We start from the raw sequence: 13,939 nt of genomic DNA on the forward strand, positions 1-13,939 counted from the left end.
GTATTTTAGATATTTAAAACTATTTTTTATTGATTTTTCTGTTAATTTAAACTTTCTTATGATATTTTTTTTTTGTAAATTTTTTAGATTTTTAATACTATTTTTTTTGTTGATTTTTCTGTTAATTTTAATTTTCTTATATTTAATTTTATTTAATTTTTATCAACATTAAAATATATTTATTTTATTATTTAATTAATTTTTAACTTTTATCTCTAAACATTACATAAAATATTAAATACACATATAATATTTATCGACATTTTTATTCTTTAAATAAAATAAAATTCATTAGGACACTAATTAACAAGACCCTTAAATTAATTGACTAAGAAAATCCAAATTTTCATTGAAGCATTAACAAGTCTCATATTCTTGGATCCGTCACTAGTGTTGTGCTTTTTTATAGAAGGTAATACATGAACTTTGATGAACTTAGACAAGCTTATCTTATATACACACAAACTATAAAAAGAAAAAAAAGGCACCTAACTCAAATATTAATGAGATAAATCGCTTCCTAAACATGTTGCATACCTTTAATAAAACAGACACGAATTCTTTATATAATATTTTCATTCAACACTATTGAAAGTGTATATGATCTCTGTTTCATTTGTTTCATTCTTGAACAGAAAAGTTGTACGTGTTCTTCTTTTCCTTAGCAACGAAGTTTGTTCAAACTGTGAATGCAACCATCGCATGTATATGTCAATATTCTAGTTAGTTCAACTTACTTTCAAGTTTTTTTCTCTATGACCTTGAAACATCGAAACATTATCATAAATGTTTAATTTTGAATGAAAAATTAAGAAGGGAATACATATTTTAGCGAATATTAATGAGTTAAAGAGACATATGGTGAAGGTGACCGCATATGATGTTAGGAAACTTTCATGGAAAAGTGACAACGTAGTACACGCAACCACGTATGGAAGCTAGCTAAACAATAATGGACTCATCACATCCATGTCTATCCACAACTTCGAAATTCTTGCCATGAATAGGTGCATGTGGACAAAGTGCTAGATTAAGAAAATGCATTATAAATCAAAACAAGGTAATCTCGAATTCATTAGATCTTACTAGAAGCTAGAGTTTGAAGGAAATTTCAATGGAAGAAAACCAACGCATTCAAAAAGTAAAAAGATAAAGTCGACCACAGGACAAATTTCATATCCTCACAAAAGTTCAACATTAATTATTAGTAGTTAATGCATGCCCTCTTTTCCCCTTTTCATACACCCAAAACATGTATTATCACTTTTGATTTTAGAATTTTGTCCCATTTTCGACGTCCATCAAAATATCTCGTCCATGTTCAATGCATTGTTTATTTTCTTTTCATAGAAAAATAAACTTTGAAATTTTGTCGCATTTATAACGCAGACGTATCACAAATTTGAACCAACAAAATTAAAGATATAGAATATAGCAAAACAAAAATGTCAAAATGTTTATAATTTGTTTGGTTGGAATTTTTAGGCAGTCCAGATTCAAGGTTAGGAAGGTAAAAGTTCTTGTTCCAATTTCGAACAAAAGTTTCATTAGTATTTCTTCAATATCTTCTTAATTGTTTATTTGAGAAGAAAAATTTTGTTTTCTCTTAAAATTTTGTTATCAGAAGCATCACCACCATGTATATAATTATACATTAATTAATTAATTATTTATTTATTTATTATTTATGCGTAGCTCCTGATCAGTGTTGGAGTAGTAAATGAAAATAGAAAAATAATGATAAAAACAAATATTAGAGTTATAAATGAAGATAAACTAATTAATAATAAAGCTATACAGATAAAAATTAGGTTAACAAGCTAGAAAAACTACTTTTATAACCATCGTAGTTATTGTGACGTTATTTTATGCAGAAATGATTTAGAACTAGTATTAGAATAACAAATGACTCTTGCAGTTTCTTTTTAACTCTTAAAATTTTGAAAGAATTTTATCAATGTTTATTATAATATTAATTACTTTTTTGTTATTTATATCCTGATTTTTTTACTTAATTTTTAATTATTTATTTATCGTGTTGTAAAGGGAAGGAAGTAAAATATAAAAAAAAATCTTATATATATATATATATTATTCTATTAAAAATTAAGTTATTGTACTTCTTAATGTTGGAAAAATTAAAATTCACTAAAAATAAACGGAGAGAATCAGAAAAAAGAAGAAGAAGCAAAACTAAATATAAATATTACCTTAAAAAGTTAATGAAGTTCATTTGATCCTCCTAATAACTTTTTTTTATACATACCTAAAGTATCAAAGATAAGAAAAAAATGTTTAATAAGAGAGAGAAAAAATTCCTTTCAAAGGAGAGAAAGATAGGCCATAAATAAAAAATATTAAAGAAATATACGCGAAATAGATTAAATGTTTATTTTTGTTTTCTATTTGAAATAATCCAGACTCTGGAATAATTCAATTGACGAAGACACAAATTTTAAGTCTGATTAGGGTTTGGACTGTTGCAATGGAAAAACTAATATATCAAAACTATTTAGCGACAATAAACACATGCATTAAGGAAATAAAAATACTAAATATCATTGGAAAGGGAAATATTTATTTCATTTAGAATTCAAAATATTTTATACTTGTTTTCAAGTTATCAATTATTTAAACTCCGAATTTTTCTAATAAGTTTATTTGAACAAACTATGTGATAACACCCATACACTATTTTCAATATGAAAAAATCAAGTACGATTTTATCTTGCACTCTATTTAACCTGTTCTACTTAACTCGTAAATAATTACGTTTAAACATTGATAATTAGGTAAAACTAAGTGTTTAAGAAATATATTCTAGATTGCTTTTGCAATGGATAACCAACCTAATTCATTTAATAACCGTAAAAGTAATTTTTGGAAAAGTTGATTATTAGGAATATAAAAGACATTAATGCTGGAAGCGTAACGGACTGAATAGGGTTGAAAGTTTCAAGGGCTGTGATCTTGCGGATGACGCCAGGAGTGTGGACCATAATGCACCCAGAAAGAAGGGACACGTGGCGGAGAACGGTGGAAGGGCACACATAACATAACGCAACACAACACAACAACAGAAGCAACGTCTCCGATGCCACCACCATGACTGAACCAATGAAACAAACAAGAACCATTTTCCTGAGAAAAAGCAAAGGAAACTGCCAAAAGGCCCTTCCCCTTCCACCGGGTAACCGTACCCCTATGCACTCTACCCCGGGTCCCATGCCCTCTTCCACGCTGGCACCTCGCACGTGCCCGCTTCCGTTGTTCCCCCACAACCCTGCCACACACGTGTCCTCCCGACCCCACCACCATCACCTTGGTCTTCCTTCCACCAACACATCCCAAAAACCATTAAAAAACAGTTAAAGCTAAAAATCAACACTGCCTACATGGCACCGTCTAGTCGGCAGCTCTTACCTGACACATTGCTTTTCTCATCTTTTCATTTTTTACCACCATTTTATTTAAGTACCGGGTAAAATTAAAATTACAAAATGACCCTTTCAGCCTGCCACATCAAATATCTCTATCTGCCCATCTGGTCGCGCTGCTCCGGATTATATTATATAGACAAAAAGATCTCTCTCACTGGAGCATTGAACAAACAAACACTATCTTTACTCTTTTATCCTTTTATTTTTTAAACCTATAATTTATTGGTCTAACGTTTGGTCACATTTAATAAATAACAATAATAATAATAAATATAGTGATTAATAACGTGGACCGAGGAAACCCCGAATAAACCCCACCATCCAGCCTTGCCACATCTATTTGCATGTCATTCTCTCTTTCTTCCGCACTAGTTCTATTTTTCTTCCTTCTTCCTCTCCCTCTTCTTCCAATAAGAAGAATCACACCATCTTTGCACACTTCAGAGAAAAACGATTCAATACACAATTTTCATGGCCGTTGAGGCGCGCCATCTCAATCTCTTCCCCTCCAAACTCGTAACCAACCGGTATGTATCCATTTGCCTTCTTCTTCTTTCGCACTTTTTCTTTTAATTTGTTTTATTCGTTCATTTGAAGTGTTTTTTTACAACATGTTTTACGTGGTTGTGCAGCGAAGTGATGAATTCTGTGGATGCGAATGTCAACATGTATAACGCTCAACAGATTGGTTATTCTTCGTATTTTCCGTTATCCGGTGCCGTCACGGAAGCCGTGCTTCCTTCATCGGTGTACAATTTGATCGGAAACGCCGTCAAATCTGAAAGTGGTTTAACCAACAACAACAGCGTTGTTGTTCCTCCCTTGTCGAGAAAGCGCTCCAGGGAGAATTACAGCTACAACGACTCGTTCTCGTTTCTCGGCCAAGACGTTTCTCTTCAGATCCAACAGCAGCAGCTTGACATCGAGCATTTAATAATGCAACGAGTATGTTTCATTTCTTCGTCATAATTTCATGTATCTGTTTCTGATTAACTTGTACTTGCTTGAATTTGAAATACTGATCTGCGATGTATGATGTGTTTCTTCAGATGGAGAAGGTGAGAATAGAGATTGATCAGAAGCGGAAGAGACAAGCGAGAAGGATAATCGAGGCGATTGAGGCAGGCGTGATAAAGAAGCTGAAGGCGAAAGAAGAGGAGATAGAGAAAATCGGAAAGCTTAATTGGGCGTTGGAAGAGAAAGTGAAGTCTCTGTGTATGGAGAATCAGATTTGGCGGGACTTGGCTCAAACGAACGAAGCCACGGCGAATGCTTTACGGTGTAATCTGGAGCAGGTGTTGGCGCAACGCGAAATGGTGGACGACGGCGCTGCCGCGGCGTTGATGGACGATGCTCAGTCTTGCTGTGGAAGCACTGGCGAGGACGGTGAAAGAAAGAAAGAGGTTGGATGGCGCACGATAATATCAGGGTGCGCAGGTGTGAAGGATAAGAAGGACGGTGGTTTCGGGAAAATGATGATTGGTGAGAGTAATGGGAGGTTTTGCAGGCACTGTGGGAAGGAAGAGTCGTGCGTGCTGATTTTGCCGTGCCGGCACATGTGTTTGTGTACTGTATGTGGGTCTACCCTCCACATTTGTCCTATATGTAAATCTTTCAAGACTGCTAGTGTCCATGTTAACATGTCCTAGATTTGGAAAAGAAAAAATAGGACTAGACTAGGACCATCAAACCTCTTCTTCTCAACCTCAAAAGAATATATATATCAATCTTTCATATATTAGAAAATAGTAAAAAAGAAAAAAGAGTTCATTTCAATCCAAATATTTTATTCTTTCATTGTCTGCTATTTATTTTGATTTGAATTTCACTTCATTGAGTGTCGAATTGCATCTCTTACAAAAATTATATTTGGTTCTTTATAATTGAAATTAGCATTTACAGCAATTGATATGCTAATTTGGTTCCACAAGACTTGTGCATTTAGAGTAAATTAAATAAAATTACAAGAGATTTATTAATGTGAGTGCTGTGTAACTTATTAAAAGCTCTAATTTCTGTGTCTGTTCAGAAGGTGCGGAGGTGAAACATGTACACTACAATTTTGTTAGAATTAAATATGCTTTTTTTGGAAAATTTAAAAAAAATTTGTGGATTTAACCTTTTATATTTAATTTTATTAAATTTATTTGATATTTTAAATATTTTTATAATAATATTTTAAAGATAAAGAATAAATAGACCAAAAGTTTAAAAAAAACTAATTTTAAATTTTACCGACTCGAAAAACTTAAAATATATTTAAATTTTGTTAAAATGAAATTAAAGGAGAAGAATGAGCGATATGAGAGATAAAATATGAGAGTGGGGCCAGGATGGAGAAAGTGAACGCGCGTGGGAAAGCAGCGCGTGAAGTCAACGAGGTGGGGACAGAAAGTGACATTAGTGCGGCAAAAGCTGACACGTAGGACGCTCGTAAATGTAGCTGTTATTTGAAGAGTGCCTGCAACGGCCATTTTCTTAGAGCTCAGGCTTTGGACCAAAGGCCAATGCACAGGAACAACCTGACACGGTAACCGGTGGTTCCCAACCCCCGCCAAAGAAAAGTAATATTCAACTATTTTAATGTTTTAATACTTTAAATAAATAAAGTTTTGTTTTTTAAATGAAAATTGAAAACGGGAAGCGTGAAGGGAGTGGAGAGAGAGAAAGGTGTTGGGAAGGTGACATCATTGATGGGCGTGGAAAGGACGAGGGCGTTTTGTTTTGTTTTGTTTTGTTGGTTTTATTTATAGGGGTAATAGAATAGAAAAAGGGATGGTGTTAGTCTGGGAGGCGGTGCAGTGCAGGTAAAGATAATAGATGATTTTGGGAGAGTGAAAATGAAAGGGTAGGAAAGGTGCTGCTTTCTTGAATTCAATCTCTCTGGTCACTGTTAAATAGGGACTAGAGCTGCCAGTACAGTACCTACCCCAATTATATTCCCCTTTATGTCAATCTCATTCCAATATTATGGAACAAAAGATTTTCTTACGCCTTCTTTCACCAACAACAAATACTAAAAAATAGAGATCAGGGGCACGATTTCGACAATACAAGAGGATCCACATTTTCTCTTCTTTCCTCAAGTTTCATATATATTTCTTATTTCCTCCTCGTTACATTTTAATTTATTATTTTTACTGTTAGCGATGTGAGTAGGGCCGTCCTTTGACTAATGATGGCTGGTGCACGAAAGAAGATCCGTTGCAGTTGAGATTTGGGGGAGGGAAGAGAAGGCGGTTAAAAATGGAAACTCCTCTTGGATGTTATTAATATCGGTGGTTTTGTTTTGTTGAACTGAAGCATTGTGTGTGTGCCATCCCATGCTCTGTTTCTGTTTCTGTTCTTCAATCATGAATACCCTTTTCGAATGGATTGCTACTATTTTAGGTATTTTTTTTTCTTAATTCCCCTCGAAAGCACCGAAAAACAATAATGGTAACAGAGAGGGAAACGTGGCTCAGCCACATGTGAACGCCACGTGACTCGTGAATGCTTGATTAGTTTCAATTTTGTTTGTTCTCTTCTGTGTCAAGTTCAAGTCAATGATCGCCATAAGAGGTGCCCACGTGTATCTGTGTACGTAAATGTAACGTCTGCCTTTTATGAGTAAATCCCAGTTTTTATATTTTTCTTTTCTTTTCTTCAAATAATCTATCACTCCCTCCCACATTTATTTATGTTCCTCTTTTTTAGAAAGTAAGGAAGAGAGAAAAATAAAATAAAATAAAAATCTTATTAATTGAATTTCTCAATTAGTGTGAATTAAATTTCATCCTCAGTTATTTTCGAGATTTCAAGAAATATTACTCGAAGTATTAATAAAATCAATGCATTATACGCTAATCACAAGATTTAGATTTAGTTAATATCATTTAATTCTATTAATTAATACAATCTAATTTTTTTGTTAGAACACAATAAAGAAAAATAAGAAAGAGGGAATGAGAATTAAGTATTTAATTATAAATGCTACTAGGATCATATATTTATCAAAGTAAAGTTAGTTAACATTATTTATAATTAATTTAATATTTTTTTAATTATTTCGAAAGGAAAGTTTACCTGCGTTGAGGTTTGGACTTTTTCATTTTAACTATTATAAACCAATACACAATTTTATTTACCTGTCAATGTTATTTATATTTTTCTTATCAACAAGTCACATATAGGGATGTCAAAAAAATCTGTACTCGTGGATATCTGCAGATAAAATTCGCAATGGGTAGGAAACAGATATTAAAAATGGATATTTGCTATTCACGGATACAGGTATTTTTGATACCCGCATGTTAGCGGAGCAGGTATGGGTATCATACTATCCGTACCCATGGATACCCGTATCCGCTAAACTTTAATTCAAAAAATACCCCCATATATATATATATATATATATATATATATATATTTATTAGTAAAAAACATTATGAGCCTTCATTCAGTAATGATGCTCAGATTCTTATCCCACATCGGAGTAGATTATTTCCAAATACAGTGGAGGCATTGATGTGTCTCAAAGACTGGTTATGGACCAACGTGGAAGGTAATGAAATTAACACTTTTACTTAGATATTTTAATTAAGTGATTGTTAGAAATTTTTAATGAACTTCTTATGTTTTTAGGCTCTTCTAGATTAAAATTGGACACATGAAACTTTATACAATGTTGCAAGAGGTGGTGGCCATTGAAGAAGTTAGTAATTTCTTTAATATTTCATTCAAAAATAAATTACAATATAAATTGTTAGTGATTTTTTATTTGTTTGTTTTTCAGGTATCAATCGGAGAAACTGAATTTGTTTATGTAAGCACTAGTTATGGTTAAATATTTATTTTTTAAAATATTTTTGTAAATACACGTCTGTACCTGTGGATACCCGCAGATATGAAAAAAATAGACGGATACCCACTTAACGGATACTCGACGGATATGGGTACGGGTACGGGACAAATATTTATCCAGCAGGTAAGGTACGGGGGAGCTACTACCCGTACCCTACCCGTCCCGTTGACATCCCTAATCACATCCAACTTTCTACATAACTAATTTCTAAGTTCAACCATACACTCAGTATATTTTGCATAATTAAATAAAATAAGCATTAAGTAATTTTTTAATTTTCTAATGTATTATAAGTATTCCATTTTCTCATTTAATACTATTCTTATTGTTTTATTTTACCAAAATAGCACACTTAAACAAATTAATTCACCTATCAAAATATTCTCTCAAGTATTTACATGTATTACATGTTTTGTTTTACCAAACATTGATTGAGTGTAATTGACACAAAAAATCAGTTTTATTTCATTCTTGAGAAACCAAATTTCAAGTTGAATTTTGTATTTTTTTTTTTGGTTTTTTCATTTTAAAAATAATGGAGGGAGGAAAAATAGATAAAATATTAACGGTTTGAAATTAATTAATTTGAGAAAGAAATTGTAAACAGATACATTATACGGAAGTTTAAATTATAAAAATATGTAACAAGAACATTTTTATGAAAAGAAAAAAGTGAATAATTATGAAAAGTGTGAGATATAATTAGATTTATGAATTATTAAAAATGCATTTATTTAAACAAAATAAGTGTATGTAACATGTAATATCCCAATTTCAGCAGCTTAAAGCTAATAAAAATAGAGAGTTTTATTATAGTTTCAAAAACAGATAATTTAGTGTACACAATATATTAATACAGTCTTACAAAAGGTATGACTATAAAAATATATCACTTATACACTTAAACTAAACTAATAAACTCTATATTTAAACTGACCACTGCTAAAGCTCCCACTGGAAACCTCCTCCTCAACCCTAAAACGATGGCTCTTCATCCTCCAGAAGTGCCTTTGACACTGCAACCACATCTACTCCCACCAAATAGGTGATCATCGCAAAAGGAAGCATACAACACAAGACAGGAACACAAAAAGCAAGGGTAAGCTAGTCTGATTAAGGAATCATGCAGTTCAATTATAAACAGAAACCATGCAATCTTTCTCTTTATCACCAGAATCATATAGACCACCACAACACATATACATGACTCTAAACTCAATATCCGGATTATGTAAGCGACATCGGATCTCTTGGTGGCTTGCACCTGTGACGGTTCCCAAACTCTGCAAAGTTTGGACACAAGGGGTTATCTCCCAACCACTCCCAAGGTAAGTCCCCTTCGCGTCTGTGACTGAATCGGGTCCACAAACTAGGACCTCCTGCTACTCCTCCCGACATAATCCATTATGCTCTACATGAGCCTTAATGGTTATAGGAGCGTCAGGATACCAACCAAAATTGAGTCCTTATGTCCTTACATACACTAAAACATTCCTCTTAGAATTTCCCTTGAAATCCTAGTTCAACCACTTCTTCTCATATTCCAACTTCATGCAATTTCACCACACATATTACCAGTCATAACAATTCATGCATATCGTAACTAAGTTCACATTAACATTTAAACATAACTTCATCCATTAGAAATAGAGAAATAACACTCAGTTGTAGAGGTTCTCGCCCAAGCTGGAAGGTCCCGCCCAGGAGAAAGGGCTCTCTCGCTTAGGCGAGTCATTCTCGCCTGAGCGAGACTCGAAACAGAGAACAACCCAAACTCTGGGCGAATTCTCGCTCAGGCTAAGTTATCTCGCTTAAACGAGAGTGACTCTCGCTTAAGCGAGACTGGCTCGCCTAGGCGAGATCTCGCACAGAAACAGGGGATGAGTTTCTGGTGTTTTCGCTTAGGCGAGAGCTGCTCGTTTAGGCGAAAATACCAGATTCCCAATCTGTTCTCACATGCAACAGTAAAGAAATCTAGCACAATCCAAGCATACACTCAATTACACAGTTCAAGCACTCATACAACAATCAATCATGCAATTCAAAGTCATCAGAATGATTTCTATACGAAATTCAAGTAAAACAGTTAGCTTCCCTTATCTGTTATCTTTTTTAGACAGCTTTATAAACGTCAACACCTTAAAAACGTCAACACCTCTAACTCCACAGGATGCTCTATCTACACATAGAAACATCACAAGAACGATCAGGACATACCGTTATGATCACTGATCAGCAAAGACTCATACTGATGATTAAAACGTCGCATGCAAGCGAAAGAGGGCTTGCATGCAACAAAAAACAAAAAAAGACTAAAAAGAAAGTGGAAACTCAACTTACGCGAACAAAGAAACTGATCAGTCCAATTTAAAGAGCTCGCCGAGAGAATCAATCCTACGGTCTCGGTTCTTCAATCAGACGACCAGAGAGACAAAACCTCTAGAGAGAACTCAGAGAACTCTAGAAAAGTGGTTTCTAGAGAGATGGTGTGTTTTAAAATAATGAAACTCGTTTATAACAATTATATTTATACTAAAACCTTTTAATATTAAAATAATCGAGTCTCACTATTTTTAAACCACTATCACTTTTAAAACGCCATTTTATAGGGTCTTACATAACATATTAATTTAGAATATATTTTTTTTGAAATAGTTATTTGAAAGTAGACATGCTTTAAGAAAATATCAATAACAAAATGTGTAAATAAGAAAATTTTATGAAGAAGGAAAAAGAAAGAATTATAAAATATGAATGTAATGAAATTAGTGAAATTAGTGAGTTGTGTGTAATGAATAGGATAAATAAAATATTTATCTATTTTAGGAAATTAATTTTTGAAATAATGACGAAAAGGAAATAAAAAAATTATAGAAATAAATTTGACATTTGTACGATAGGCATATTAAAAATAGGTTTTAAAAAAATTATTATCTTAGGATTTAGTTTATGTACATTAACAATTTAATGTAATAAATTTGGAAAGAAGCAATTAGAAATAGATGATAGTATTTGAATATTTGAATATTTAGATAGAGAGGAATTAGGAATTTGACATATATAGTTGTAAACAAAATACGCGTAATTGGTTGAATATTCAAATAAACGAAGTTGAATGAACAAATACTTAGTGAAATGTAGAATTATTATTATACGGTGGTCGATATAGATAATATCTTTGAAGTTACAAACCAATTCATCATGGGTTGTTATGCATAAATCTTTGATTTGGATAAAGAGTTCAACGTTAATCCATGATTTGTGATTTTGTTGTTTGAATGTAGAAATTCAGTCTTTGTTTCAATGTTTGATCATTTGTGTAACATCATAAATTTGATTTTTATCAAAGAGTGTACAATTTTTTTATTAACTACTATAAGCAAACAACGATAGTTGATTTTGGTGATTTGTTTGGGGTATATGAATTGTAGTACTTCAGTTATGTTTTGTAACAGCAGATGAAAATACCAGTTATGTTAGATTGTTATTGTTTTTGGTTTGTTACATCTATAAGTAAGATCGTAACCATTTGGACTTTCTATTATGGTGACTCTTTCAATAAATCCTCTAAGTTAAACTTTTGCTTGCATAGAATCAATGAGGTTGAGGTTTGTGGAAGAAGTTACAATAGATGGATTTAAAAGATTCATAATTTATTTTGTAGATCTTGTAAACTTAACATACAATTCAATAAATGTATTAAAAGGAAAATGAGACTTATAAGTTATATAACATATATCAACCAATAATATCAAAGCACAACAAAATGTATAGTCCAAAACCAAAATTAAAATAAAACTTTCAATTTTATTCTAAACAATTCAAAATTTATAATTTAATAAAAATTATAAACAAAAACAAATCGTTAGAGGGGGTCGTAGCTAAGAGACCACCAATGTAGTTAGAGAGACCACAAAGCAAGACCAAGAGGCGGGGGATAAGGTTGAATGTGAGGTAGTAGCGGTGGAGGCTAGGGTGTTGTGAAATCTCTTTCGCAACATAGTAGCGACACATTATTGTGACACATTATGGATAGGCTACGGTAGTGAAACAATCACAAGGAAGGAGGACCAAACTGAACCAGTGACAATAAGATGCAAACTTCTCAACGGTGGTGCATGGAGGATGCTGTTATATAATAAGCACAATATAGAGAATATTAGAAAAGATATTAGGCATTTAGTTGCAAATTTGCAACCCACAATTCTCATTGCCACACTCACAAAAAGTTATACAATATTTCCTCTGCTTATCTCCCTCCATAGTTGTTCCTTTGAACGTTGCATATCTCCTTTTCTGCATGCCATTGTTATTGTGAATGTTGAATGGGTTTGTTGTTGATTTTTTCCATGAGCTATGGGATATTTCACCCATCTATACCCATCCTTCACCTATAAATAAATGCTTCAATACTCTTCTGAAAACATACCCTTTCTCATCTCTATCATTTTCTTATCTTCTCTCATTTTTCTTTTCCTTTAAAGCATATGTTATTTACTTTTCTAAGAGATAACTTTGGTAGTTTTGAGATCCTTGGAAAATCCAAGAAGTTCTTGTTGTATTATGGGGAGAGTGCACAATACACCACGGATAAGTTCTTAAGGGTAATGAGTCTACACGCCTTAGGAAGTCATTTTTGTTCATGTTCTTCGTCAGCTTATACAACATATGCTTCTTACATGCAATAGCGACAAGAGATAAGCTCGTATAAGGAGAGAATAGAGGCCCAAAACTCACTGTTGTGCGGTGTTTCTAATGGAGAGAGGAAAATGGAAGTTAAACATAATGGAGGCACACAACAATGAAGGTAAAACTAGGCACGAAATGGCTCAAAAGGTGATTAACAACAAGGCACGAATGAGAGAAAGAAATAATATGAGCAAAAGAGAAGAAGAGAACTATGCTTGGACTTTGAATAAAAAAGCATACTACATCGATCTATCATGTTTTTTTTAATAAAATTCAAATAAGATACTACATAGGTTCCCCCCACAACCAATGTAGTATCTTTCATTTTTTTAATGAGATGAATATTACATTAGTTAAGTCAAACAATTGATGTAATATTGTTTTCAATACTTACAAAATTATCAACACATTTTTATCACATCGTTTTCTTAACAACTAACGTTATATCTCGTTATTATATCCATAATTTGCACTAGTGTATCATTTGATACACATGGACATCTATTGATATCTTAGCAACATCATACGTAATTAACCATCTCATTGAGTTTAGGTTGTCGAAACTGCAAATTCTTGAATATTATGTTGTTTAGAATGTCAAAAGTTGTGCACACTTTGTCTTTTAGAAGATCGAAGGTTTAATTGTATGGTATCCAAAATAGTCTAGAAGATGTACATTGGAACATGACACTTTCTTCATATTGTGTATTTTTGACATTTGCAAATAGAGTGGCATGATAAAAATTGAAATAATTTTTAGTCCCAGTGATTTCGAAGTGTTCTATTTGCAAATAAAGAATAATATTGATGCCTTAGAGAGAATGAGGTTTGATTGGGTTCTTTAAGGATAAATTGTTTTGGTTTGTGTGGCATTAATATGGTATATGGTTCATTTTATAGTGTGAAAACCTCATCCAAGGTCACATATTATAAACATGCTTTCTTAATGAGGTTGACAAGTCCATGT

At 32.7% G+C, this 13,939-nt stretch overlaps 1 protein-coding gene across 1 annotated transcript; it reads left to right on the forward strand.

Annotated features, from left to right (window-relative positions):
• The first annotated feature begins 3,730 nt into the window (after positions 1-3,730).
• On the forward strand, positions 3,731-5,216 carry LOC114183316 (probable BOI-related E3 ubiquitin-protein ligase 3). The gene is made up of 3 exons (XM_028070290.1): positions 3,731-3,967; positions 4,073-4,385; positions 4,490-5,216. The coding sequence occupies exons 1-3, from the start codon at positions 3,912-3,914 to the stop codon at positions 5,087-5,089; spliced, it is 969 nt and encodes a 322-aa protein (XP_027926091.1). The 5' UTR covers positions 3,731-3,911; the 3' UTR covers positions 5,090-5,216.
• Positions 5,217-13,939: the final 8,723 nt, after the last annotated feature.

Source organism: Vigna unguiculata, chromosome 5, assembly GCF_004118075.2.
Source record: "Vigna unguiculata cultivar IT97K-499-35 chromosome 5, ASM411807v1, whole genome shotgun sequence".
Lineage (NCBI taxonomy): Eukaryota > Viridiplantae > Streptophyta > Magnoliopsida > Fabales > Fabaceae > Vigna > Vigna unguiculata.

What these genes read in the sequence shown, in the direction of transcription:
- LOC114183316 (XM_028070290.1), top strand. Translation starts at nt 3,912, where the DNA reads ATGGCCGTTGAGGCGCGCCATCTCAATCTCTTCCCCTCCAAACTCGTA. An exon ending in TCCAAACTCGTAACCAACCG is followed by an intron (nt 3,968 to 4,072) that starts GTATGTATCCAT and finishes GTGGTTGTGCAG; the next exon opens with CGAAGTGATGAATTCTGTGG. An exon ending in AGCATTTAATAATGCAACGA is followed by an intron (nt 4,386 to 4,489) that starts GTATGTTTCATT and finishes GTGTTTCTTCAG; the next exon opens with ATGGAGAAGGTGAGAATAGA.